The sequence below is a fragment of the Lissotriton helveticus genome, chromosome 3_1 (genome assembly GCF_964261635.1).
Source record: "Lissotriton helveticus chromosome 3_1, aLisHel1.1, whole genome shotgun sequence".
NCBI classification, from domain to species: domain Eukaryota; kingdom Metazoa; phylum Chordata; class Amphibia; order Caudata; family Salamandridae; genus Lissotriton; species Lissotriton helveticus.
In genome coordinates, this window is record NC_136061.1 from 725,643,517 (window position 1) to 725,671,063 (window position 27,547).

The following is a 27,547-nucleotide window of genomic DNA, read 5'->3' on the forward strand; positions in this document are numbered from 1 at the left end:
ACATATAACTATAAAGTGTATATACAATGTGCATCTCATTTTAATTTCAGTGTGTGTGTAATAGAAAGACCAGTGTTTTATACATATGGTGTGGAGTCTTTTTGTGGTGTATGCAGTGTGTTGCGAGGGTGGTGCAGTGCCAGTACTTTATACTTGAATTATCATGCTGAACAGGTATGAGTCCAGGAACATCTAGGGCCTTATTGGACTACAGCTTCTTGCAGAATACAAGAAGTGAGGAGGAGGCTTTTATGTGTAGTGGCAGGTCATTCCACACATTAGGAGCAATGTAGGAGAAGACTCGACTGCTGGATCTGGTTTTCTGCATGCATGAGATTTGTGCAAGTAGAAGTACGGATGAGCAGAGGTTTCTGGAAGGTTTGCGAAAGGAGATGTGATTGTTGAGGTATGCTAGGTCATTTCATTCAGTGCCTTTAATGTGTGGATGAGGAGTTTGAATTGTGTTAATTTGTGAATGGGGAGCCAGTGGAGCAACTTGAGATGTGGTGTGGAAGTATGAGTGAGAGCTGCGTGGAAGGTTGAGAGCGATTCTGGCCACCGAGTTCTAAATGGTCTATAGCCTTCTGGTGAGTTTTTTGTTAAGGACGCTCCCATAGTCCAGCCTGCTTGTGGCCAAGGCATGTGAGACGGTTTCCGGATTTTGATTAGGAGCCATTTGAATATCTTCTAAACATCTTTAGGGCATGGAAGCATGGGAAGGGTCTAAAACCAAACCGAGTTGTGTTGTGGAGTTAGAGGTTATTGAGGAATTCGGTGAGGTGTCTGTTGATTATTTTCTCTTAGACCTTGGCCGGGAAAGGTAAAAGGGAGATCGGTCTGTAGATGTCGGGTGTTGAAGAGTCTGCAGGGGATTTCTTCAGCAATGGAAGGACAGTTGCATGCTTCTAAGCATCTGGGAAGGTTGTGGAAGAGGTGGAGGGCATTCAGGATGGGTGTGAGAATGGCGCTGATGGGATGGAGTCCTCTGGAGAAGGTGTGGTGGTTCCGATGGGTCTCATGAGTGGATAGACTGTATGGTGGTGGCGATTTCTTCGGCTCTAATGACAAACCATGTGGTTAGCATTGGTTCTGTGGATGAAATCGGGAGGCATTTGTGAGGTTTGTCGGGTCCAGTTAAAGGCTGCAGTTGCTTAGGTTGATAAGGATGGTGGAGCAGAGAACACAAAAGGTGCTTCGTCGGAGGAAAGAGAGTTCTTCAAAGTGTTACTCTCTGGCTAGTAATGTAATAAACCTAACTATTAAGTGAGTGAAAGAAAAGAGGCATTAGTAATAACCTGATAGACCCCTCATTTCATGTGAAGGGATTTGGATTTGAATACTGAGGGGCAGTCCATGTTAATTTTCTCTTACCTTTCAGCAACATTCCCTGGATCAGGATTTTCTTTATACATATTTACAGTTCTTGGGGAAAGAATGGCATATATATATCTACTGCTACAACTGCAGAAACGTTGTTGTTTTCTGGTCCTGGTTACGGATCATTTAGTGACGGGGTAGGAGAACTGGTTGCCAGCTTACGTGGGGCCAGATTTACAGCATTCTTTGGTCTACATTACATTTTGATTTCGCCTAGGTTTTGAAAAACCACTTTAAAATTGTCCTAATTTATAGCTGAAGCACGCAATGAACTGTCACAGGCTGAAGTCTTCATTGCTTGTCAAGCTAAGGTTAAAGGCTATATTTAATTGGAAGCCGATGTGTCAAGCACCAATTACACAGAGTTTTTGAGATCGCTCCATGCTATTACCTTTAGCCAGGAGGTCTAAATTTTGTTAAATAACTTAATGAAGGACTGAGAGGAAGAAATTAGAGCACAAAAGAAAAGGTAAAAATTAAACTTACAGCATATTGTGTAACTTTTACAGATCCTTTTCAGGCTCGCGAAATACTGAATTGAATAAGATTTTTCATATTATCCTACCTACACTAAGCTCCTGAAAGTTTTCTTTCTGCAATCAACGAAGCACTGCTGCCACCTGCTGGCATTTTGTTTTTTCAAACATCAAATCAGAATATAGAACACTCACTGCGTTTCAAGGTTTTTTCCTTGAAGGTGTAAAGGAAGAATGGTGTTCCAAATTCCTCGGCAGAATTTTTAGAAACAGAGAAATAGTCAGAAGAAGATCAAAAATGGAACTTAATATATTTTGAAGAGAGAAACTGATCGACTGCAATAATCGAACATATGAACACTGTAGCTAAATAAACTTCTTAAGTGACCTGGTATACCTGATCGTAGAAGCAGGTGTATGTGATAACAAATTCTCTATTTTTATCAAGAATTGCTTATCATACAATATTATTACCCAGAGACGGGGAAAAAAAATCAGAGGTGAAGGAAGAACTGCATTAGGGACAAAGGTAGGAAGGAGAGAGACATGGTTCCTCCTTTTGGGCGGAGGAGCGTTGGATGGCTGTGAGAGCAGCTGTAAACCAATATCAATATAATGGTCTCATCAATGCTATGCTTTGTGAGTGTAAGGGTGAGGGAGGAGCGTTTCCTGTTTGAATAGCAAGGTAGGAATGACCGTAAAGTGTTAAGTGGACATGTCAGATTGGCTGTCAGCCTTTCCACGGCCAACCCGACATGCGCACTTCGCCCGCACCTGATCCAGCAGCTGTGTTAAACAGTTTCGGGATTGTACAGGTCCCCAGTCTCAAGCGGAATAATGGATTAGCCTGCTCCATCCAGTCCTGCTACTTCTCTCATGCTGAGAGCAGCTGCAGGATTGGTTAGGTTCACTTTGGCGTAAACCAAAAGTTTCTTCCATTTGACTTCGACCATTCAGCAGCAGCCACCGAGGAGGTAGAACCGTAGTTGCACAGGTAGACTCGTCTGTTTTCACTGCTCTCTTCATTTGTTCCATTCTATTTAACTCCCTGGCTCCAGGGGCATAACACAGCCCCCCGCAGCCCACGCAGTGCGGGGGGGCCCAAAGCTCTAGGGGGCCCCCTCGGCACTGCACTTTGTCTGGAGAACTCCTAATTGAGCCCAGAGGGGCCCCTCTACATACCTTGCAGGGAGGCCCCCTCAATTTTCGTTACGCCAGTGCCTGGCTCATGTGACATGTTAACATAACAGGTGATTATTGGTACACCTTCTTCTCTAGGTGTCCTGCTACAGGCAGCGAGAAAGACAAATTCCCCAGCTTGGTGCCAATGTGCGTTCGCTGCCTGCTAGTGGGTGTTTACTGCGATGAATTATGGACCAGCTGAAAAGGATGATACTGTGAGAATATGTGTGCAGGACACGAGTCGGGGGTACACGCGGGTGGACGGCATCCTCCAACTTTTTTTTCATGGTGAACGCCATCCACCCTGCCAAAAAGTTAGACCCCACTGAAAAAGATGCTGAATTTGTCCCGGTGTGATTTCCTGTACGTTATCTGCTTTCGATCTACATCTACAACAACGTGCAGGCAGGGACGGGGCTCTCTTATTTCTGACTCCTGCTTGTCCCATAACAAAGGCTGAATCTCAGGGGTCATCAGGCCTCCTTTTGTTCGAGTCTCTTGGCTGGCAGCAGTCAGGAGCCTCACACCTGATGCAAATGCAGCAGAGGGGGAACAAAGGCTCAGGCCTTGTTAGTACTTCACACATACCTAAGAGAGGCAGCTTTTCACTTTGTTCAGGCTCTGTTTAGATGTGCATGCACTGTAGGAACGTCAGAATCTGTTGATCTTTCCCAGTATTTGCACTTCCTACCACTGGGGAAGCGTTTTAGTAATTTAAATATCACTATGTTTTCTTTTAAAGCACTATGGCTAAGGAAGCTTTACACTGACAAAAGGCTACATTGTTTTATATGCAGTGTACAAAAGTGTGAATCTTCTGCCTAAATCAGGGAGGGTTTGCAAGTATACTCGAAATGTGCTCAAATGTACTCATGATACACCTGCCTAAACATATATGTGAGGGCTTAAGATCTGATGTCACTTCTTGAGATGCCAGTTCCTGTGATGCCATGCGCTGTGATGTCACGCATCATGATGTCACGCACTGCCATGCCACGCGCTGCGATGCCACTTGCATCCTGATTAACTAGGTTAGTCCCCCACTTCTATTTTTTAGGACTTGTGCCCTGTACGTGTGTGTGTGTGTGATTGTGTGCATCTCGGTTTATTCGTATATTTTCACATTTGCCACATATGTGCTTGAATGTGTGAAAGTTTATTTACGTGTATGTGTGTTTAAATTGCATTTGTATAGCGCATACTACCCCTGATGAGGCATCTCTCAGGAGTAGCATACCAGTGGGCCTGTGTGCACACTGTGTACACACGTTCTTAGATTACTAGTTTATGTACATATTCCTGTGTAACTGCCTGCATAATTGTGTGATTTTTTACTTCTCTAGTGTAATGTAGGTTCTCTTGCTGGCAGTGGTGCTGCTAGCAACTTTGCTGCCCATGGTGGTCCCTGCCATTGCCGACCTGCGGCCATATTGGTGATCAGGGGTGCTGGCGATTCCTGCGTGCGGCATGGGGGTAAGATGCCGCCCCCAAAACCTTTGCCGCCCAGGGCAGACCGCCCCCGGCCCCTTCTTGCTAGGCCACTGTTTGCTGGACTCTGTATGTGTGTATGTCCCTGTATATCTGCGCATACATCCGCGTGTGAACTTTTGTTCACCTACCTCCGAGACATAGATACCATCCACCCTCCTCCCACTTATCTCCTTTGCTGACCTTCTTGCTGCCCTCTCCCCAAAATTCATTTGTATAACTACCTTGAAGGAACTTGGAGAGTGGTTGATGAGACACAAAATGGTGATTACTGAATTTATTACCCTGGTGCTCGTCAAACAGTACTAGTATCTCTTTCTTCTATGTGGCCTTGTGTCTAATGCTAGGTGCCTGTGTAAAACAAGCTCAAGCCCCCTCTTAACCCAGTGACCCGGAGGGATATCTTCAAGTAACACAGGCGACATCAGGGTAGGGTAGGGCAAAGGCCCATTTGTTAAAAGGTGAAATGAGAAATGTGGAAAGTTACCGTCTGCAGGCGGGGCTGCTTAGTTTTTTCTCTCAATATCTTTGACTGTCAACGTGTGAAGAGTTTTGGAAATCAGAGATGGTGAGGAGAAGTCCCAACAAAGTGACAAACAAGTCATGGCTTTTAAAAAGGGCCCACAAAAACAACTTTATTGCTCTTTATGTAGGAAAGAGCTACAAAGGAGCAAGTGGAACCTAGCCAAGCATTTGAGTGACAAGTATGAAGTAACGTTTAAAACATTTTACAGAGGAGCGTATAAAGGAACATTATGTATACGAAAGAAAAAAAGAAAAGAGTGGAAATGTTGAACAATTCTTAAACACAGTTAATTAGCACAAATTCATTGCCATCGTGTTTAGCTTACTTGTCCCATTACAGATTGGGGCCAAAGAACGATCATATGCAAACTACCTTTGATCCGGCTCCAGCAGTAAAAGTCTAGCCTGAAATGATATTCATCTAATGAATTTGGTAGCTCAAGTAATCCTAGACCAGTTTCTCCTTAGTGTACTGAGAAAATGATAAGCAACGTATACAAAAATGGGTGGTTAATTATTTGAGCCAAATCATGCGAGTCACTTTTTTGAATGGCAGTTTTTCACTGTTGCCAGGCAATTTTACACGCACCAGTCTGTACCAACCAACGTGTGCATTTTGTTCTGATTACCTGGAGCAAGTACCATTTTTACATAGTTTTTATTTCAATTGTTACTGCAAAAATCACCCGTTAACAGTGCAGTTTACATGATCTAGCTCCAGAGTCTTCTGCCAGCACTCTGGGGTTTTGTGAGAGCACCCTTACAGAAGAAAATGTTGCTGATGGGGTTTCTATCTTCAAATCAACAGTCCCTCTGAGGTTGCTGTATAGTGAATAATATGTTGTTGGGTGGGCAGTTCATTGTCAGCCCACCGGGTAGTTCTTGTCCGCTACCTACGCCATCATATGAAATCTCTTTATTGATGTCATACCTACAATTTCACAATTGCTTCTTTAACCTTCTTGCTTCTCAAATTTGCTTGACAATGCACCATTTGCCCACTCTTTTTCCGAAATGTTTTGTGGGGGAGAACCCCCCTGAACTCCCTTTATGACAGTCCACTCATTCGCTCACCACAGGGTACTCATCCCGAACCAGGGGCGTAACACAGGCCCCCACAGCCCCTGCAGTGCAAGGGGTGCCCCAACCTCCAGGGGGCCCCCTCAGCACCGCACTTCTGCTGGAGAGCTCCAGATTTAGTCCGGAGGGGGCCTCTCCACGTAGCCTGCAGTAGCACGGTCTGTGCCGCTGGGCACTCAGACCCTGGGAAAGAGGGGTAGTAACCTTATGTTTATCAACAAAAAAAATGTTAGACTGTGGATGAATAAAATGCAAAAAAAAGTAAATAAATGTTTTTGTAACATGTGGTTATTAGTTATCATTTCCCAACGCCCACCCATCAAACGTCGGACACCTCCTGTGCTTGTCATTAAATCTGGATTCCTACTCCTGCAGATTATAAATGACGACCATTATTATTATGAAGAAGGAATTTTTATTGCAGTTGAAGAAGCACAGTGAACATGACGACTCCGTGTGGTGACGTCTGGTAATCAATACTTTTTTGCTAATGAAGCTAAAATGTACACTCCACTCACGGGATGTTAGTGGAGGATGAAGGGACCACCAGCACTTTTATAAGACAGGGCAAGCCATAGGAGATAGCGACTAACGGCATTTCCCTAAGCAAGGCAAGCCAGAGGAGGAAGTGAGCAGCGGAACTTTCCTAAGACAGGGCAAGCCAGAAGAGGAAGTGAGTACCGGCACTTCCCTAAGGCAAGGAAAACCAGAGGAGGAAGTGAGCAGCGGAACTTCCCTAAGGCAAGATAAGTGAGCAAGTAACCTCCTGCACTTCTCTAAACAAATTTAAGCCAGAGGAGGAAGTGCGTAACAGCACTTCCCTAAGGCAAGGAAAGCCAGAGGAGGAAGTGAGCACTAGCACTTCCCTAAGGCAGGGAAAGCCAGATGAGGATGTGAGCTCTGGCACCTCCCTAAGGCAAGGAAAGCTAGAGGAGAAAGTGAGCACTGACACTTCCCTAAGGCAAGGTAAGCCAGAGGAGGAAGTGAACACTGGCACTTCCCTAAGGCACGGTAAATCAGAGGATGAGTTCAGTACATGCACTTCCCTAAGGCAAGGTAAGCCAGAGGAGGAAGTGAGCACAGGCACTTCCCTACGACAAGGAAAGCCAGATCAGGAATTGAGCACTGGCACTTCCCTAAGGCAAGGAAAGTTAGAGGAGGAAGTGACCATCAGCACTTCCTTAAGACAAGGCCATTAAGAGGGGGAAGTGACCACCAGCACTTCCCTAAGGGTAATTTTAGATGAGGAAGTGAGCACTGACACTTCCGTAAGGCAAGGTAAGCCAGAGAAAGAAGTGACCGCCGGCACTTCCCCAAGACAGGGTAAGTCAGAGGAGGAAGTGACCATCGGCACTTCCCAAAGACAGGGTAAGTCAGAGGAGGATGTTACCATTGGCACTTCCCCAAGACAGGGTAAGTCAGAGGAGGAAGTGACCATCAGCACTTCACCAAGACAGGGTAAGCCAGAGGAGGAATTGAGCATCAGCACTTCTGTAAGGCGAAGTAGGTCATTGGAGGAAGTGACCACCGGCTCAGCTGGGAGTGAGGTGTGTGTGTGTGTGTGTGTGCATACACTGACAACAGGTGTTGAGGGCACAGCCTAGTGAGCCCTAACACTGTGCAAAATCTGGGGCTCTGTTGTACTGATAACATGTTTAATAAAGTGATTCAATCCCACATCTACTGTTTTCAAATATAAATCACATGCGTGACTGTTACCCAATTGAATGGTACTAAATGAAATAACCCAAGAAGTACCGCAGGCTAAGTCTGTATTGGCAGGATTAGAATTCATTATTTACAGATCACAGCAGATGTCAGCAGCAAGGGTTAATTTGCTGCAGCATCTTTGCAGGGGTACCATGCTCACTCAAACACAGATGAGGATGGAGCAGGGAAGACAAAACTTTCACTCATACTGCTCCCTACAGTTCACACATTGCATCCGTCATCACACCCCACACCATCCGCACTGCTCCCCACAGCACTATTTCTGCCCCGACAGACCTTACCCTCCACAGCAAACCTACTGCAAAGTGCAGCCTTCCCAGTTCAACCCACATCGCTTACACTGACCCTGAGAGCACTGCCACTTCACCCTTGGGTTCTTTCTCCCCGCCTGTTCCCTCACCTTTCCCCATTGTCTGCATCCCTCTGGCTCTATAACTCTTTGAGGTCATATCGCCTGCTTTGAATAGCTAGGCCAAAAGATAAAAGTACCTTGAGCCTTGACATGGAGTGCAGATTACTTCTTTTAGAGTCTATCAGTTTTAAAAGTTAACTAATGAAATATCATATACAATCTAAGAAACGTTCATTCAAATTGAGAAACGTACAAAGTGTACAAGTCATAAATGTCATCCAGTGAGAAGTAATTTAACTAAATATTGCAATTAAAGTAGGTATCTAAAATCACATTAAAGATATTTTTACAATGTAAGGTTTCTATCATATAACTTCCATCGAAATAAAGGATTGCTTTAAAGAAAGATGAATAACCTTTGACATGAACAAAAGACTGCTCAGAAGAATTTGAGTAATTCTGAAGTGCGAATTGTCTCCAGTCTTGGTCCTGATTTAATTTTCCTGTGTTCCATATGAGTTGGAAATATGTTTGTCTTAAATATATGGGCCTCCATTGGCAGTCAAAAAACGCAAATAAGCCACCTGGATCTAAGTGATACGGAGGAGTGCTGGTGTGTCCCTTTTATAGGATGGTTTCCCTCACCCACCCGAGGTTGACATGCTTCATCATAGGGTAACCTCCTCGGATTCTACGAAAGGAGGATATTCAGCCTATCATAGAGCAGTTAAGGTTGTTTCAGCCTTATACCCTTCGTGGAGGTGTGTCAGCTTTCTACAGGACCAAGTGAGAGATATGTAGTATGCCTCATATCAAAAACATAATAAACCATAAAAATGTGGTACTATACAAAACCAGTAGTTGGATTGGACCTTCCATCGGCTAGAGATCTACTGGTAGATGTATTACCCACAATGCCAGTAATCAGTGTCCCCTTAACCTCTGTGCAAACTCGAGGGGGCATCTAAATCCTCGACCCAAAGATGCAACTGGCGCAGGATCCTGTATTGGATGGATCTATGAGAGTGCCACATAATTTTGTGACTCCTGCGCAAAGACGTGCATGTTCAGCGGTAGCAATCGAAAGATGTGCAGAGTTTATCGCAGCAATAAAGTCTGTGGCCCTCACAGATTCCTCCTGGTCAAACGTTCAATACTCACTTCAGGAAAATGACAGGAAAATACCAGGAAAATGGCGGGAAAATACCAGAAAAATGGCAAGGAAATACCAGGACACTCAGCTTTTGATGCAGAGAGCACCAAAAGACACATTATTCCGCATTTTAAAAAGGCTGAATTCAGAAAAGGCAATAATTATCACATCTGTTAAATTGTGAACTCAAGTCTATCCCAAAAACATTGCATCTGGACATTCGTAATGAAGGCCACAGAGATGAAAAATAGGTTTAATTGCAGTCACTGTACGACTCTGTAAAGGTCCTACAAATAATTCTGCCAATTTCGTTGTACATGGGTAATAAACTGGAACTGGCACAGTAGTGTGACTGTGCTTTGAGTATCTTAGTCCTTTCAATCTATATAACATAATGTGCCCCTATGTGTTTCTTAGCTGGACTACCTGATTTCTGAAATAAAGTATTATTCCACTTGCTGCCTTTTGATCATGGACTGTCCTTTCTTCCTCTTACTCTATATGTTGAAAACTTGTGTTTGCATAGATGTGGTGTAAACTTCCTCCATGCTGTTGCGAACCTCAGAGACACACCATAAAGTTTGTGAGTGGAATAAGACACGAGTTGTGCTTAATTTGTCAAACACGAATGCTCTCCGGGTTGTTTTTCATAGGAGACTGCTGCTGAATGGCGGTGTTGCCGAATACCAATACAGTCTACTCCTGATTCCACCACATGCCTCTTTCTTACACTTCTTTTCACCTCGCTCTTGTTGGCTAATTTTTCATTGTTGCTTTCTCCCTTTGTTACTGTCCTCTATTTATCCCTTCCTCCTTCTGCCACCCTTTTCTGCCTTTCTCTGTCTTTCTCTAGATCAACCTGGTGATGATAAATTAGTTCCAGACCTCAAAAATTAGTTCTGGTGCTGACCACCAGCAAGCACAGGTACAAATTAAGCAATATGCATGAGAGGTTATGGGCAAACTCCATCACTGGAATATCACGGCATGCGACATAACGAGTCCTGCCTCATGCGGCTGGTTGAGAGTGGCATAATAAAACCCCCAGCAGTGCGGGGGGACCTGAGCTCCAGAGGCAGCCTCTGGCACTGGCAGGTCCCTGAGCTGAGAGCTCCGGACTGGGTCCACAGCTTGGAGGGCCCCTGCATGTACTTTGCTGGGGGGCCCCTTCATGTTTTGTTACGCCACTGGCCCGAACTTTCACGCCTCACCATTTTCAAATGTCACCAACCATCACTGGAGATGATAAAATACTGTAAGGCCACATAGTCATCACCATCATGCAGAATGATCTGGGTGGAAACCCCCTCCTCATAGGAGAAATTTGTGGTGAAGTGGTTAGAGTCAGAGTGCAGCATGGCAGACCTTTAAAAATGCTTCAGCCTAGTCATTGTTCTGCACATAGCAGCGTTAATCTGCAACACTGTAGAAGGAAGAATGGAGTGCACGGTACCCTCTACCAAAGAGTTGATAGTGATCCTATAAAAACTGGTAATGTCTTTTTGGGGTCCATGTTTTGAAAGCAGTTAGGTATTGACACTGTGTGGTCAAGGTGGCAGCGGCCAAGCTCTGGAATACGCTCCCAGCCGAAATTAGACACATCTCTGAACTTCTCCCCTTTAGGAGAAGGATTAAAACTTGGCTCTTTCCCAAGACAACTGTTTGACAACTCCCGCCCCTGCCGCTTTCACTTTCCTGCCCCCAATGGATTCAGTCAGTGCCAGGATGCCTGCAATGGTGACAGCTGCGCTTAACAAATGCCTTAAATATAAATAAAATATAAATATGATAAACACATATAAATATGCCTGCTGCTGGTCATCTAATTCTGTTAGATGCAATTAAATAGGGAGCCTATCTTTCAAGGTCCTTACCTCCACCATAGCTTATAACTCTAATGAGCTAATGGTGCTCATAAAATGCATGTGGACCCCCACCCTACATTGATTACCTCATTTTGGCTGAGCTGATGCAACTAAATGAATGTTGCTCCTCAGATGAGTTACGTACTGAGTGTTAGAATTGGGAGTTTCTAGTTGGCAGAGGTAGGTACCTTTGACCAAATAGGGATCCTTGCTTCTAGTCAGGGTAAGAGGCTACACTTCTAAAATAACCCCCGCTGACCCCCCTGGTAGCTTGGCACGAGCAAACAAGCTTATCTCAGAGGCAGTTTGTAAAGCATGTGTGAACACATGCAGTAATACACGGAAAACACTACAGATGGACACCACACATGTTTAGATAAATAAGTAATCTTTACTAGACTTAACACAAGACCAAACTACAAAAATACACAATACTGTAATCCAAATAAATCCTTAAAATGGTAGAAATAGCTACGTTGACTTTAGATTGTAAATGCAACACTTTACTCTCACAGTACCTGGGATGCATAACACAAAACAAACAAAAGCGTCGCAGGGAAGGTGATGCGTTTGTTCCTTATACTCAGAGGAGTGGATGCGTCGGTTCCTTACTGCTGCACAGGGGAGTTGATGCTCGCTTCCTTATGTGTGGGAAGGTGATGCATCGGTTTCTTACTGCTATCTGATGCAATGACGCTCCGGGGCGATGCAACAAAAATGGCGTCTTGGTTACAGTGCGACAACGTAGATGTGATGCGTGCACGCCCAATGGCCATGCGGTGACTCGATGAACTTTGGAGCCACGTCAGGCCCTGCGACACGCTTCTCCGGTGATGCGACGGCAATCTCTGCGGTGGTGGCACGCTTCTCCGGTGATGCGACATGCTTCGATGATGTGATGGCGACAGCGGCAGTGGTGTCACGCTTCTTCGGCGATGCAACGGCAACTGCTGCAGCAGCAACACTCTTCTCATTGTTGAGTCCCGCTTCCAGCTCCCAGCGACACGCAGTCTCTCAGAAGGCCCAGCACAACAGCAGGCACTTCAATTCCCAGCAAGGGAATTCAGGGGGAAGCTGGGGGTGAAGTTTTGTATCCCTGAGGATTCAAGCAGGAGGCAAGCACAGTTCAAGCCCTTGAAGATTCTTCTTCAAGATGATGAAAGCACGCTCAGTCCTTTTTCTCCTTTCTTTGGCAATGAAGAAACCACTGCAGGCCAACCCCCAAACACACAGCACAGAGCTAGTCTCCTCCTTCAGCTTCTCTGGATCCTCTCCTCAACAAAGGGTCGTCTTGATTCCCAGAAGTGATCTAAAGTTCTGGGGTCTGGGCCCCAATATTTATACTGCAAAATCATTTGTCTCGGAAGACAGAGAGTGTCTGTACCTAGTCAAAACTAGTTCTGGGTGCATTCTGCCAGTGCACAACTTCTTACTTTGTCACTGTGGGCCAGGGCCATCAAACATACCACAGGAGGTGGAGCCAGCATTGTGGAAGGCAGGCACAGCCTTATTCAGGCCCAGGTGCTACTCCTCCCACCACTCAGATAGGTCTATTCAGCCTTGTGCTGACTCACCCTGTCTCCTGGAGCCACCCCAGCCCCTGTCACTCACAAATCAGACACAGAATACACGTCCTAATAGAGACAGGATTGGATGGTCAGGCAAGAAAATACCTACTTTCTTAAAGTGGTACTTTCAAACACAGAATGTTGAAACCAACTTCACTAAAAGATGTATTTTATCCTTCTGAGTTCAGGCATACTAAACACGAATTTCTACCTATTCGCCTGCGTCAGATAGGATTATAAAATGTTATAATCGAACTGCCCATTCTGGCCTATGGGAACAGGTAGCCTTCCACTAGTGAAAAACGAAATTGGCTGTAATTCACTATCAGGACATGCCACACATATCAGGTCATGTCCTACCTTTTACATACAAGGCACCCTGCCCTTGGGCCTACCTTAGGGGTGAATAATATGTAGAAAAAGGAAGGTTTATGGACTGGCAAGTGGGTGCACCTACCAAGTCGACATGGCAACACTAGGCTGCACACAGGTTCTGCAATGGCAGCCCTGAGTCATAGGTTACAAGCTGCTCTGGTGGATGGCACAATCAGCGCTGCAAGCCCACCAGCAGCATTTGATTTACAAGCCCTGGGCACATACAGTGCACTGTACGGGGGTCTGACAAGTAAATCAAACAAACCAATCATGGAGTCACTAATCCATTACAACAATTATAGTAGGGAGCACTTGCACTGTGGCACTGAATAGTAGTGGCACAGTGCCCAAAGCATCTAGACCAGCAAAAACACATAGCAAAAACACAGGAGGCAACAGCAAAAATTTGAAGGGAGACCCACGCCAATAGTGCCAGGTCTAACACAGAGTGTAAGAAATTGGATTAATATTTGGAGAGGGTGACTGTCCTCCTCAAGGAATAATCCCAGATCTTGTCAGGGAGAAACACTTAAAGTCACTATATTAACTTTTTTTTTCTTTAGGCATGGGGAGATTAAACTATATTGGTTAGAATCACAGGACGTTTGGCCTTCTCCAAGGCTCGAACCTGGTCCAAATTCAGAAGTTCTAGCCATTAGGTCACATCTTCTCCGCTAAGTCACTCAATTAATTTGAGCTCAACTTCCTAGTAGCTATGGCATGGAGCAGAAAGATTGGAACTTAGAGCAATGTGTAAAGTAATTATGCAGTAAGAAAGCAGAGGTAATACATAAAATGACACCAATATGCCTTGGAATGGGTGTTGCCCTTTTAGTCTACAGCTGTGATTTTCCTGGTTTTCAAGAAGAGCGACCAGGGCAATCCCCAATGCTACTTCCCAATATCTTTAATACATGCATCCGTAAAGGTCTTGGGAGGGTAATTCTAGACAGGCTGTGGGCAGAGGAGAATAACATTATGAGTGATGCCCAATATGGTTTTAGGTTTGGGAGGTCCACCTCTGATCAATGTTTGCAGCTTCACCTCATTATCAATAAGTACACGTTGCTCGGTCGAATCTTTGCATGTAGCATTTATGGACTTAACATCTGCATTCTATAGGGTCAACTGGGCTAAACTTTGGGCCCTGCGTTGTGAGATGGGGGTTGATCAAAGTATTGTTGCCTTCTTAGCCAATATTCTTTCTAAGACATCTGCCCCAGTGCGCTTTTCACAGGTCCCTGCTTGTACTCGCACATTTCCAACCAGCAGCGGTGTCCGCCAAGGGGCACACATGTCCATTTTTAGGTCAAGCTTGGGCAGCGCATGCGCGACTGCGAGGCATACAGTAGTTGAATATGGCGTTGAAGCTCCGCCCACTCTCCGCCTATATTTTTCATTGGCTTGTGTCCTTGTCCTTCGTAAATGCTTACTTCCGAGTCGTTATTAAGCTTGTTAGTCCCTCCTTGATGTCGCATTGTCTGCATTTGTTACCTCCAATGGCGACTGGCCCTGTTACTTCTGTTGCGACACAGTATGTCGTATTTAGTCTGTAAGCACTATTTTCTTTCATGAGTTTCTCCTACTGCAGGCGCAACATGCTTTACTCGCTATGCCCACTTTCACTTCCAAGCAGCCCTGGACAATGGTGGCCGCTTCTTTGATGTGAAATAGGTCTCGCATTTACAAGAGTTTGCGCTATTGCCATTGTAAATTACATTAGCTTAAACTCTTGTAAATGCGAGACCAATTGCATTGCATTGCTTGTTTGTTTTTGTTTACTTTATATGTGAATGGACTGGAGTACATGTTACTATTAAACTCGGCGAAAAGACCTAGGGTTGAAGCTAGATTCCTCCCAGTTCTATTATATACTAAAATTAATATTAATTTTACATATATTATAATGCCTTATAATTATTTCTCAGGTATTAAATTTAATATCAAGTATCAAGTAATTTAATATCGAGTATTAATGCACTTCCCCACCCAATACCCCTATATCTCTTGCATGCCATCCCTAAAAGTGAATATTACTTAAAAAAATCAATTATAATTTTAATAGAAATAGATAATAAATATTTTCCAAATATTTATACCTTATGCATATCTATAAACTCACCTATATGCTTACGCGTTAATGTGTGGTAAAGGCATGCATGCTAACTGTACATACCTAAGATGCATGGTAAAGACATGCGTAGTAATGCCATTCATGCTAAAGTCATATTTCTTGTAATCATATACATGGTAAAGACCTATACGTGGTTAAGACTTCGTGGTTACGGCATGGTGTGGGTAAGATTTTGTTGCAACAATGGTTTCCTGTTATGGCTGATGGCTAAATGTTAAATTATTGCTAAAGGATGTTTCAGTTTCCCTTTTTAATGTTAATGCCTCTACATGTGGTGAACCCTCTTTTTGGTCCACATTCGCCAAACAAATTTCACCTTCTAAGGAAGATAATTTTGTATTAGTTGGGGACTGCAATCAGATCTTTGCTCCTTTTGTTGATAGGAACTCAAAATTTTCCTTCGTTCCTAACAAACCCCATAAATATTTTGTACATACTATCACTCAACATAGATGCTTGGCGCTTATGTAATCCGACCACCAGAGAATATACTTTCTATTCCCCCACCCATCACACCCAGTCAAGGATTGATTATCTTTTCGTTTCCCACAACATCTCTCAAACACTCTCATATACAAAAATAGACCCTATTTTACTTTCAGATCAGGCTCCTGTTTCAATTGGCATAGACATTTTACCTAAATTCTCACTCCCTCGAATATAGCGTTTTAATAATACTCTTCTCTTAAACCCAGAGTTCACTGCTTCCTTTACTACCTTTTTAAATGAATTTTTAAAAATTAATCGCAATGAGCATATGCAATTTGCCACTATATGGGTCGCATATAAAGCTTCAGCACGGGACGTCATCATTGCTTTTATAGCCAAGAAACGCAAAATTGCACGTACACACACTCAGAATCTCCTTTATGATATTAAAAAACTGGAACATGCTTACTACACATCCCACTCACAAGACTGCTTAACAGCCCTTATAAATGCTAAATTGTAATTCAACAAAAAGTCCACTGACAATGCTTCCTTATATTTGTTAAAATCCAGTGCTAATTTTTATGGAGGCAGAAATAAGGCAGGGAAATTATTAGCCAATTATTTAAAAATTAGGTAAAACAAATCAAACATAGAATCGATTTATGACACAAATTCAGATTTAAAATTTAAGGATGTCGAAATTTTCCCTTTTTTACAAATCTTTATATTCATTCGAAACACAGCCCACAGATCAGTTTCCCTCACATTTCTTTTCCAGCATACCTAAACCCCAACTTTCTCCCCTGGATTTATCCTCTCTGGTGTTAGATATTACACAACATGAACTCCTAACAGCGCTACAGCATCTTAGAAAAGAAAAAAGCACCTGGCCCAGATAGTTTTACCGTTTAATGTTATCTCCACTTCTCCAAAATTCTTTTGCCTAAACTACACTCCTTAATGTATTCTTTTACCTCCTTGAATAGATCCTCCGGTTCCTTTTTGGAGGCTCATATCTGCCTCATCCCTAAAGATATTTACAACAAGGGGTGGTGAGGGACAGAGTCTCTGAATTAAGCAGAATACTCTCACCCAGTCAAAAGATCAGGGCTAGATCCAACACCGTTTTTTAGCTCATTGCACCATCCCAGTTTCAGAACCTGGCTGTATGCAAATTAGTCTGTTCCTGTCCCAGTGCATGATGGGAACAGGGCAAACCAAACTACAAAAGCCAATTCTTACACTGGGAAGGAAACAAGCTTCCGGGGACCGGTTTCTGGCATTACAGCCGTCTTCGGCCCGGCTTGCTTGAATCCTGATGGTGCAATGAGCAAGGGACTCATGTCTGAGTATACCCTTCCACGCTTAGGGTGGACAAAAATATTTACAACAAGGGGTGGTGAGGGACAGAGTCCACCCCTTGTTGTAAATAATTTTGTCCACCCTAAGCGTGGAAGGGTATACTCAGATGTGAGTCCCTTGCTCATTGCACCATCAGGATTCAAGCAAGCCGGGCCGAAGACGCCTGAAATGGCAGAAACCGGTCCCCGGAAGCTTGTTTCCTTCCCAGTGTAAGAATTGGCTTTTGTAGTCTGGTCTGCCCTGTTCCCATGATGCACTGGGCCAGGGACAGACTAATTTGCATACAGCCAGGTTCTGAAACTGGGATGGTGCAATGAGCTAAAAAACGGTGTTGGATCTAGCCCTGATCTCTTGACTGGGTGAGAGCACTCTGCTTAATTCAGAGACTCTGTCCATCACCACCCCTTGTTGTAAATAATTTTGTCCACCCTAAGCCTGGAAGGGTATACTCAGATGTGAGTCCCTTGCTCATTGCACCATCAGGATTCAAGCAAGCCGGGCCGAAGACGCCTGAAATGGCAGAAACCGGTCCCCGGAAGCTTGTTTCCTTCCCAGTGTAAGAATTGGCTTTTGTAGTCTGGTCTGCCCTGTTCCCATGATGCACTGGGCCAGGGACAGACTAATTTGCATACAGCCAGGTTCTGAAACTGGGATGGTGCAATGAGCTAAAAAACGGTGTTGGATCTAGCCCTGATCTCTTGACTGGGTGAGAGTACTCTGCTTAATTCAGAGACTCTGTCCATCACCACCCCTTGTTGTAAATAATTTCATCCCTAAAGATGGCAAAGATTCCAAATCCCTCAAAAATTACAGGCCTATCTCCTTGGTTAACATTGACTACAACATTTTTTCCAAGGCGTTAGCTCTCCGACTAGACTCTTACCTACCAAAATTACTGGGAAAGGAACAATCAGGTTTGTTAAAGGTCGATTTATTACAGATAATACACAGCTTCTTTTTAATGTTTTATCCAAATCCTCCCGCTAAAAACACTCTTTAGCTGCAATTGCACTGGACGCAGAGAAAGGGTTTGATAGAGTCGAGTGGACTTACTTGTTCTATACCCTTAGATGGTTTGGTTTTGGCCCTAAATTTACATCCTTAATTTCTCTTCTCTTCTCTAATCCACGTGCTGCAGTCTGTGCTAATGGTCTCATATCCTCCTTCTTCGATTTAGGCAGAGGAGTTCATCAGGGTTGCCCCCTATCCCCTTTTTTATTTAATTTGGCACTGAAACCCTTTCTCTCCAAACTATGCCAAAACCCGAAATTACATGGTTTCCAATTGTCAAACTGCCATATTAGACTTACAACGTATGCTGACGATATTTTGCTTTTTCTTTCTAATCCAAGTGAATCATTCCCTGCCTTTCTAGCGGAGGTTCAGGCATACTCCCTTATTTCCGGCTATAAGCTAAATAGTGACAAATGCAAAATTATGCCCTTAACTAACTATACATTTAAATCGGAATTTAGCTCTTCCAATTTCACCTGGAGTCCTAACCATATTAAGTATTTAGGACTACATGTCACACCCCATATTGCTGACACAGTAACATTGTGCATGAGTAAATGTATCCAAAAGATCTCCGATCTAACTGCTAAGTGGCATCCCCTCTACTTATCTTGGTGGGGACGCTTGGATACCATTAAGATGATGCTGTTGTCCATAGTTTTATATACTAGCTCTAATATACCAGTCCCAATTCCTGTTAAATCATTTAAGAGGATTAATTCCATTCTCTCTTCCTTTTTATGGAATAATAAGAAATCCAGAATGTCTTCGATGAGGCTAATTTGCCCCAAACTGAAGGTGGAGTCAATTTCCCTGATTTGCAAGCATATCAGAAAGCATTCCTTCTACGTCAGACCTCTCTACGGCTACTTGAACATACAGACGATAGCCCCCTATGGACTTCAATTGTGCAACTTTTTCTATCTCCCTTTTCTTTTCAAGAATATCTTTCTTTTTCATGAAAACCACAATCCCTTTCTACTCCCATAATAAAATTGCACTTCTAAACTCTTTCAAACATATCCTCCTTGTATATATCAAACCACAGATTCATTCCTTAACTCAACCATCTGGCATAATACATTTTTACTTATTAACCATAGACCATTCTATTCGAAGGCTTGGAGACAAAAGGGATTCATTTGGGTTCATCAACTATTCTCTCATTCTGTCTTCATATATTTTCCTTTGCTTAGACAACTGTTCCACCTACCGGCCTCATTTATTTCTAAGTATAATCTTTTAAAGGAAGCAGTGATGACCACATACACTCAAATACCAGGTACACCTATTACTCCCAACAACCTGACTTCCTTCCCAAATTTGCCTGAGGCTTCCACCATGTACAGTTTTTTACAAGGCAATGACACAACTAGACAGAAATCCAAACTAGAGGAGCCGTGAGAGCACAATCTTCAGATTTCTTGGCCAATTCCTTTATGGAAGAATTTATGGATCAAATTGCAAATATCTTACAGAGCAGCAAATACAACACACACTTTATTCCTCATATACAATAGGCTTTTATTATCACCACATGCGTTAGGTAAGAAATTTTCAATGGTGCCAGATGTTTGCTGGACATGTTCCTCTCCAAACACTGATTTATTTCACATTATTCTCCTGTATATCTGTATGCAACTTTTGGAAACAAGTTTGGGCTCAGATTAACCACATTTTTTATACTGAATTTCCTTTTTCTTTTATTAATATTTTCTTGGGAAGTCTTTCATCTGTTTAGGAAAATGTGATGCTCAATGTCAAAGTTATTGACCTTTTAGCAGTACCATTTCAACAAATTACTATAAATTGGAAGGTCTTTACAAAAATTTCTTATAGAGCGTGGTGGTACGCCGTTTGCCACAATCATAGGCTAGATACGGATTTTGTTTACCCCATAACATTGGCAACGAAACGTTTGGATTTGTGGTCACCTGTTACAACATTTCTTGATATATGTGCAATAATTCCTCTCAGTTATGGCCATCACAGCAAGAAGTCCTTAAACCCCCCTGATTACCCAGACATTCCTAATATTCTTCATATTTTATTTATAGTGAGATTTTCTTTGCTTTATTGTACCCTGTAAGTTGTTACTCATGAGTCTGGTCCGTATACTCTCCATATGGCATATTTTTAGGTTTTGCCTGCAAGTGCGCACGTAGTGCGCATGCGCTAAAAAACCTCTTGAGTTCTATATCGGATCGATGACCCGCCTCTGCCTCTCATTGGCTAGCTCCATAAATGGAGGCTAGCCATTGGGAGACAGAGGCTGTCCGTCACTCTTTGCCCGTCCGGACGCGAATCGGGGGCGTTCCCGTGCCTTTTTTTAAGTCCCGCCCCCTTCTTTCGTCAGCCGCCCCTTCGCCCCTTTTTTCATCACGGCATTTGTTTTTGTCGGACTAGCACTCCGTCTTTTTTCCGGTTGCAACACGAGGAGCAGAGGCAGCGTCTGGCCCTTAATATGTGAGGAGGTAAGCGGGGCGTAATTTAGCCTTACTTTTTGAATTCAAAGTTAAATGCTGCACACAATACTAAAATACTGTCCTGCCTGCTAAATGAGTTAACTTTCAAGTGCATCGATCAATCCACGATCAGCGAGGAAAGCAGCAGGCCCGGGACACCCCAGTGACGTCATTTCCCGGGCCGCGCTGTGATTGGCTGCCGGCCCGGGACACCCCCGTGACGTCAGCCAATCACAGCACGGCCCGGGACCTGACTTGTTGTTTTTGTTTGCAGCTGGCCATTCTGCTTTAACTATCATAATGCCGGCCGCGCTTCTTTCTTTCTACACGGCTCACCGTTTTCCCCTTGTTTTATTAGCTGACTAGCACTCCATCTTTTTTCCGGTTGCAACACGAGGAGCAGAGGCAGCGTCTGGCCCTTAATATGTGAGGAGGTAAGCGGGGCGTAATTTAGCCTTACTTTTTTAATTCAAAGTTAAATGCTGCACACAATACTAAAATACTGTCCTGTCTGCTAAATGTGTTAACTTTCAAGTGCATCGATCAATCCACGATCAGCGAGGTAAGCACACTCGCAGCATCTGATGGGTCTTTATGGAGCTGTTTATTCATCAGCCACTCAGTTTCTCGCTTCTCAAGCCCTGACTGAGCACACAGCTGAATAGTAGTACAAGATTACCCGTCAACCCGCCTACAATTCTTTTCAGATCCGTCTACTAAGATGAAAATGTGGTGCACATATCCCTGTTATTTGTAAGAATACTTGCTCATAACGCACACTGGCCAACCGCCTGGTAGGTCTGCAACCACTACATGCCTACGCACACCACCGAGCAGTTGCTGGACTGAAAACTCCCCTCCAGCATTAGAAGCAAAGGAGGAAGTGTAGTCAAATTCAGTTTATTTGTGCCTCCTTTTCAGAACAGAATAATATTTTTTGCGTCAATGTACTGTTAAATCCATGATGTCCTGGGCCTAGTCTCCATGCAGAGTATATATTCGTCAAAGCCTATTCCCTCCATTACAATTCCATATAAGTCCTGGGTACTAGCTCTTCGTTCATAATATTGCATACATTACAACCTATGACACTCTACACGTCTTTCCCACCAGCCCACCGTACTTATGGCACGAAACAACTGGTTTCCACCAGAAGTCTCTTAGCTGCTTTTCCTTCAGCTGCAGGTCTACCATTCCACACAGTTTTCTTTACCTTCTTGTTTAACCAATCTGCATGCCTGTACTTGTGGCCCAAGCACTGGCAGACAGAGTCAGCTTAACCCCCTAGAACAGGACATGAGGACAAGACAGCCGTGCTATGCAGCGCAAGACCTGCATTGTCCTTCATCCTGCAATCTTTTCAAAGCCTCACAGAAGGACAGTGCCGCCCAGCAAGACCCCTCTGCCCGCACCTCCACTCCTACAGCCATGTACACTCACCAGCCATGGGCCTCACTACAGCGTCACTTGCCACTACCCTCTAGACTCAAGTGGACGTGAAAGAAGTTGTGGGCCTGGTTATGCCCCCTACCTGTCGCCACTGCTAATGAAAGTGACCACATACACCTGGACATCATGGCATCAGTTAAACGAGGAATAGACAATCATAAGCCTTGAAAGAAGCTACGACCATAAAAGATACCATATATCAATATCTGCATTAGGAATCGGCAGAAACTACAGAATCCCTTAAATTCCTTCATTGGATTGAATGCTGCAAATATGTACCAGGCCCACATAAAGACCGTATGTGGCCTGCAACCATTCTTCACCCTTCCAGTTGGTCCCCCGTTAAGGGAGCTGAACCTAGATTGTACATTAGATTCTGGATGAACAACGTGCATGTTTAAACTATGCTGATTAAATTACACATCAATGTACAACAAACCAAGAGAAATCTTGTAAAGAGCTACAGACTGTACAACAGGTTTTTGAGACGGCATGAGGTGGAGTAGGATTCCCACTACATTACTTAGTGTTTCTTCTGTTTTGCCAGTTTAGTGCACGTTTTTCCAGGTCTAGTAACAAGGATCAGGGGACAGGCAGCATATACTTACAAGTAGTGTCTTACAAGGATAAACAGGATGCAAGAATCCCCCACCACCCTTTTAGGTCTCTCCCAGACAGCACATGTGCTGTCTCTTCCAGACCTTTTGTTTCCTACTAGTGGGCTTCGAGGCTGCATGTTGCATACCATTGGTTGGCTTACGGTCACTCTCATTTGATTGCTTCTTATTGGTCAGCTGCTGTAGGCGTCCTTCCTCTTCATGTGTTTGTCTCACCCCTGGAGCATATATGCATTACTTGTGTCCTTCCACTGTTTATTTATTTAGGCACTGCTTTTTTAAGCACTCTACCAGGATGCATCTTTTTTAACTGGCTCCCTTGTGTCCTTCTCCTCCCTCCGTGCTCCTCCCTCCCTTGTTGCTTGTCCACACCCACCCACCCTCATGCCCTCTCTGGTCAGGGTTGCTTACCCCCACCCGCCTTCCCTTCTTTGTGTTGCTTGCCCGTATCCGCCCTTACTCCATTGGTGTTTGTGTTGTTGCTTGCTCACACTAGCCTTCCATCCTTCTGCTGTTTTCCACATTGTGGTTTGCCTCCACTGGTCGGTGCCTGCCCCTCCCACTCTCTGTTGTTGTTTGCAAACATTCCGCTGTGCTTGCCCCCCCCCCACCCTCCCTCCTTCCATTGTAACTTACCCCTATTCTCCCCCCGTCCTCCGTTACCCATCAGCTTACCCCATTCCACTCTCCACTGTCCATGTGCCATCAATGGTGGTGTCATCATGCTGTTTTCTCACACCCTCCGTTGTTGGTGTTGACAGCCCCACCCCTCCTGTGTTGCCTCCTACCCCGCCAGCAATTTAAACAAGCATTTACAATGCAACGGTTTCGCCTTTGGAAAAGTTTGAGCTATTGGCATTGTAAATGACAAAATTTGTATTTATGTGTTGGTTTTGAAAACAGATAAATAAATGGCATTGTCATTTACATTGCTAATAGCTCTAACTTTTCCAAAGGCGAAACCGTTGCAATGTAAATGCTTGTTAATGTATTATTATGAGGTTATTATTTTGTATTTTTCACAGAAACCTTTATACTTATCAATAAAATGTTCTTGAACTAAAAAAACAAAAACAATGGTTTCCTGTTATTCTCATACTAGAGGCCCATTACATATCGGTCGGACTAGCGCCCAACCGACATCATAGCAAAAACGGGACAGCTCGACAAGGAGTTAATGGTCCTGCTTCCATTATTACCATGCGACCGCCTTCATGGCAGCCGGAAAGTGTATTTTTTCTATTGCGGCTTGTGCTGCAGGCTACAGCACAAGCCGCAATAGAAAAAATACACATTTTAAAACCAAATGTGCCCCCCAGGCCTCACAGCTGAGCCCTTGCGGGTATGATGGCCCTGCTAGGGGACCCCTAAGTCACTTTCAGACAGCCTTTCCATGTCAGAAAGGCTGACATGGAAAGGCTGTTGGAAACAGACACCATAATCTCGACCGCGGTGCCTGAGCAGACACTGCCACCATTTGGGAATTATATGTCCGACCGACGCCCGTATGGGATCACCGATCCTGTCAGAGGCACCGATCGTATTGCCGACGTCAGACTGCTGAGCCCAATTTTTGGACTGACTGCCACCGACAGCCTGTTGGTGGCGATCTGCCCGACATTGTAATAAGCCAGAAAGTCGGATGAGAAAAAATATGAGCCCCCAGAAGTAAGAGCAAGTGGACCTCACCTGCAACCATCGGGTCAAATTAAGCACTTTATAAGCCTGTTCCTCAATGACATACTTTGAAAGAGGCTTACTGTTATTTTACAGCGATGCATATATATTACCTTTCACACAGAGCATCATAATGCCATTTCATTCGCATTTACAGGAGGCAAGTAAGGGAATTTTCCATTGTGTTGTTCCTTAGTACTTAGTAGTGCCGTAGAATTAGCAGTGACATGTGTGCCAGGGCTTGTTTCCTACTCAATGCTTATTTTTGCACTATGATTATGATTATGAGTGTGAAAATAAACTTGGAAAAGGCCTAAAAATTTTAATACAGTGAAGCAACCTGTATCTTGAAATGGATTGAATGTGTTTAAAAAGCTGGGGAAATAATGTACTGGTAGCTTTTCATGCTATATTGTTTTAGGCATGCGAAAATATTGCTAATAGTGCCTTGTAAACTCTAGTTTTAATAACGTGCAGAAAAACATAGGTATGGGAATAGTGCCACCGTGTGTGCAATGTATGTTTTTTTTATTTCACTGTGGATGGCAATGCAGCAGCCAGGAGATCGGACTGAAATCTGAAACCCGTCGGTCACCAGTGGTATTTGTAGATCATATTCATAACACTGTTTGGTTAAAGTACGGGGGTTTATAGCATGTGTAAGTTAAAATTCTGATTATAGTAATGAATGTTTATCATTATAAAAACTGAACATCTGGTCGTGTGGCTCCAAGTGCAGCATCAGTATATATGTAAATTACAGGTTAAAATTAAAAGTAATGATCAATGTGTTCTTTTGTTTAAAATTATTATTATTTGTTAATTTTATTTTTAATTAACTGTTTTGTCATGATTTTGCACATGTATTTTTACAATATGTATATACGAAATAAATATTTCGAAACGAAACATACAGCCCTTGTTTCCTATAAATTGAGCCTGCTGTACACAGTGCAGAATTTTTTCAAGGGATGCTTATGTTGCTTTAGAAATGCTGACGTTGCTTCAGAAATGCTCCAGCCTCACAGCTGAGTTTGTAACCTTATTCCGCAGTCACCGAACAAACCTACAATCCCACCCGAGAAAATCAGACCGCTGACCAGCCTGGACAACCCTCTGAGCCCTTTTTACGACCCCGAGGGAGGACCTATTCTGCCGGTTGCCAGAGTACTTCTTGAACGAATTGCTCGCAAGGTATGTTGAGGCTTCAAAGATTTCTATGTAGTAAAAATAGCTGTTTTTTTCATCAAAAAGCCTATCATTGTGTGCTCCATGTATATGGTGATATTCTGATTTGAGTTGCAAAAACTCACTGGCAACGTCTGCTTTGAAGATATTGACATATTTATATTGCAAATCATCAAACGATTTTTTCTGTCCACGAAACCCAAATCACACGTATTATTTCCTAATTTAAAATCACATGTACAATTTAGCCTCTGGGGAACACATTGTTCTGTAATTCAAATATTGATTTATGAGGGCTCTGAAAATAAACCTATATTTTTTGCTACGACAGATTATTCATAATATCCGCACTCATATCAATGATATTCTCGAGAGTAATTGAATGAAAATGCTTTCCCTTACCACCAGCACCATACAGATGTCTTTGAACTTCCAATATCAAAGGGAGGAAACATGCAGGCATTGTGGGTAATTGTTATATCGCTTTCCTAAATAAGTTGACTGTCATAGCAGTACATTTCTCCCATTCCTATGGTAAAAAGATGGCAACTTAGGTGACCTGACACAGACAAAATGATGTGGGCTCATAAAAGTTTGAACTGTGATGCAATAAGGAATTAGGAAAGTGCCAGCGCTTTTGCTGCGCACCGGTTAAACGTCGACAAAAGAGAACCGTCATCCAGTTATAGCAGTTGTAACATTAACAAAATCCCCAAGAGCGGCTACAGATTTGGGATGAAACGCTGCCACGTGCAGCCCTAGCAGAATCTAACACCTTTTAGCTTAAACCTATATTTTATGCATGCCATTTTGTTATCCAGAAGCAGTGACCACTAAAATGAACGCATGCCAGAATAAACTGCAGATTACAAAAGAAAATTTAAACTCTCAAAAAAACCTTGGCAAAACCACCTGTCATGCCTGAACAAGCCTGTAGCATTTTATGCAGTTCTCTTTTCAAACATATGTAATAGACATTTAGGGCCCGAAGAGAGTCAAAGCCTGTTAGGCTGACTTAGTTCCTGTGTCATAGGCTGGTGGTTGATGGAAGCTAAATGGCACGTGACCAGACCAATGGATCAATTAGGTTAACCAACAGACGCTCTATGTATTTATGCGCATGTATTTTTATTACGTTTTTTGGGAAAACACAAGGCTGGTGATTAATTAACAGTTTCTTCACATTCGACCTAAATTTTGTTAAAATAAGGAAAGTATAACAAAATAAATCAATTAATATTTAATATACATTTTTATAAAAGACTTAACTCACAAGTGGCTGAAAAAGAGGAAAACTTTTAAAGTCACCCACAAAATATAATACAAACACTGTATCACAAACCTCAAACCCCCATAAAAATAGAGCCACTGGAATGGTGGGATTTCTGGGTGAACAAAGTTATCGTCAGACTCAGGTAGCCTCATTTGAAGCGGCCTATCCTTCCAACTCTGGGTTGCACCTCCTTAACTTAGAAGGAGGAGAAACAATGTGTCACCAGTAGAGGAGCCAAGCATGGCCTGCCAGTTCGGGCTGGACTGTTCCCATGAGGCACAGGGTCAGACTGATTTGCATATGGCCATGTCTGAACTGGGGTGGCAGAGTGGGCTAAAGAACGGTGATGGATCAAACCCAGATCTGTTGACTGGGTGTGAGTGTTTGATTGGTTCAAATGCTTCGTCCGTCACCACCCCCTTTTGTACCGCTTTGTTCGCCATAAGTTTGGCAGGGTATGCTCAGACGGGAGTCCCTTGCTCACATTGCCACTGGATTCAAGCAAGCCTGGCTGAAGATGGCTGTAATGCCAGAAACCGGTCCTAGGAAGCTTGAATCCGGTCCAGGGAAGGCATGGCTTGGCAGTTCGGGCTGGACTGTTCCCATGAGGCACAGGGTCAGACTTATTTGCATATGGCCATGTCTGAACTGGGGTGGCAGAGTGGGCTAAAGAACGGTCATGGATCAAACCCAGATCTGTTGACTGGGTGTGAGTGTTTGATTGGCTCAGATGCTCCGTCCGTCACCACCCCCTTTTGTACCAG

At 43.6% G+C, this 27,547-nt stretch overlaps 1 protein-coding gene across 2 annotated transcripts in view; it reads left to right on the forward strand.

The window, feature by feature from the left end:
* The window catches only part of SPON1 (spondin 1), a 1,249,069-nt gene that overhangs the window by 1,092,902 nt on the left and 128,620 nt on the right, over nucleotides 1–27,547 (forward strand). For both annotated transcript variants that reach the window (XM_078680877.1, XM_078680876.1), the window contains exon 9: nucleotides 25,376–25,516. In XM_078680877.1, coding sequence (XP_078537003.1) covers nucleotides 25,376–25,516 — 141 coding nt within the window. The remainder of the gene's footprint in view (nucleotides 1–25,375; nucleotides 25,517–27,547) is intronic.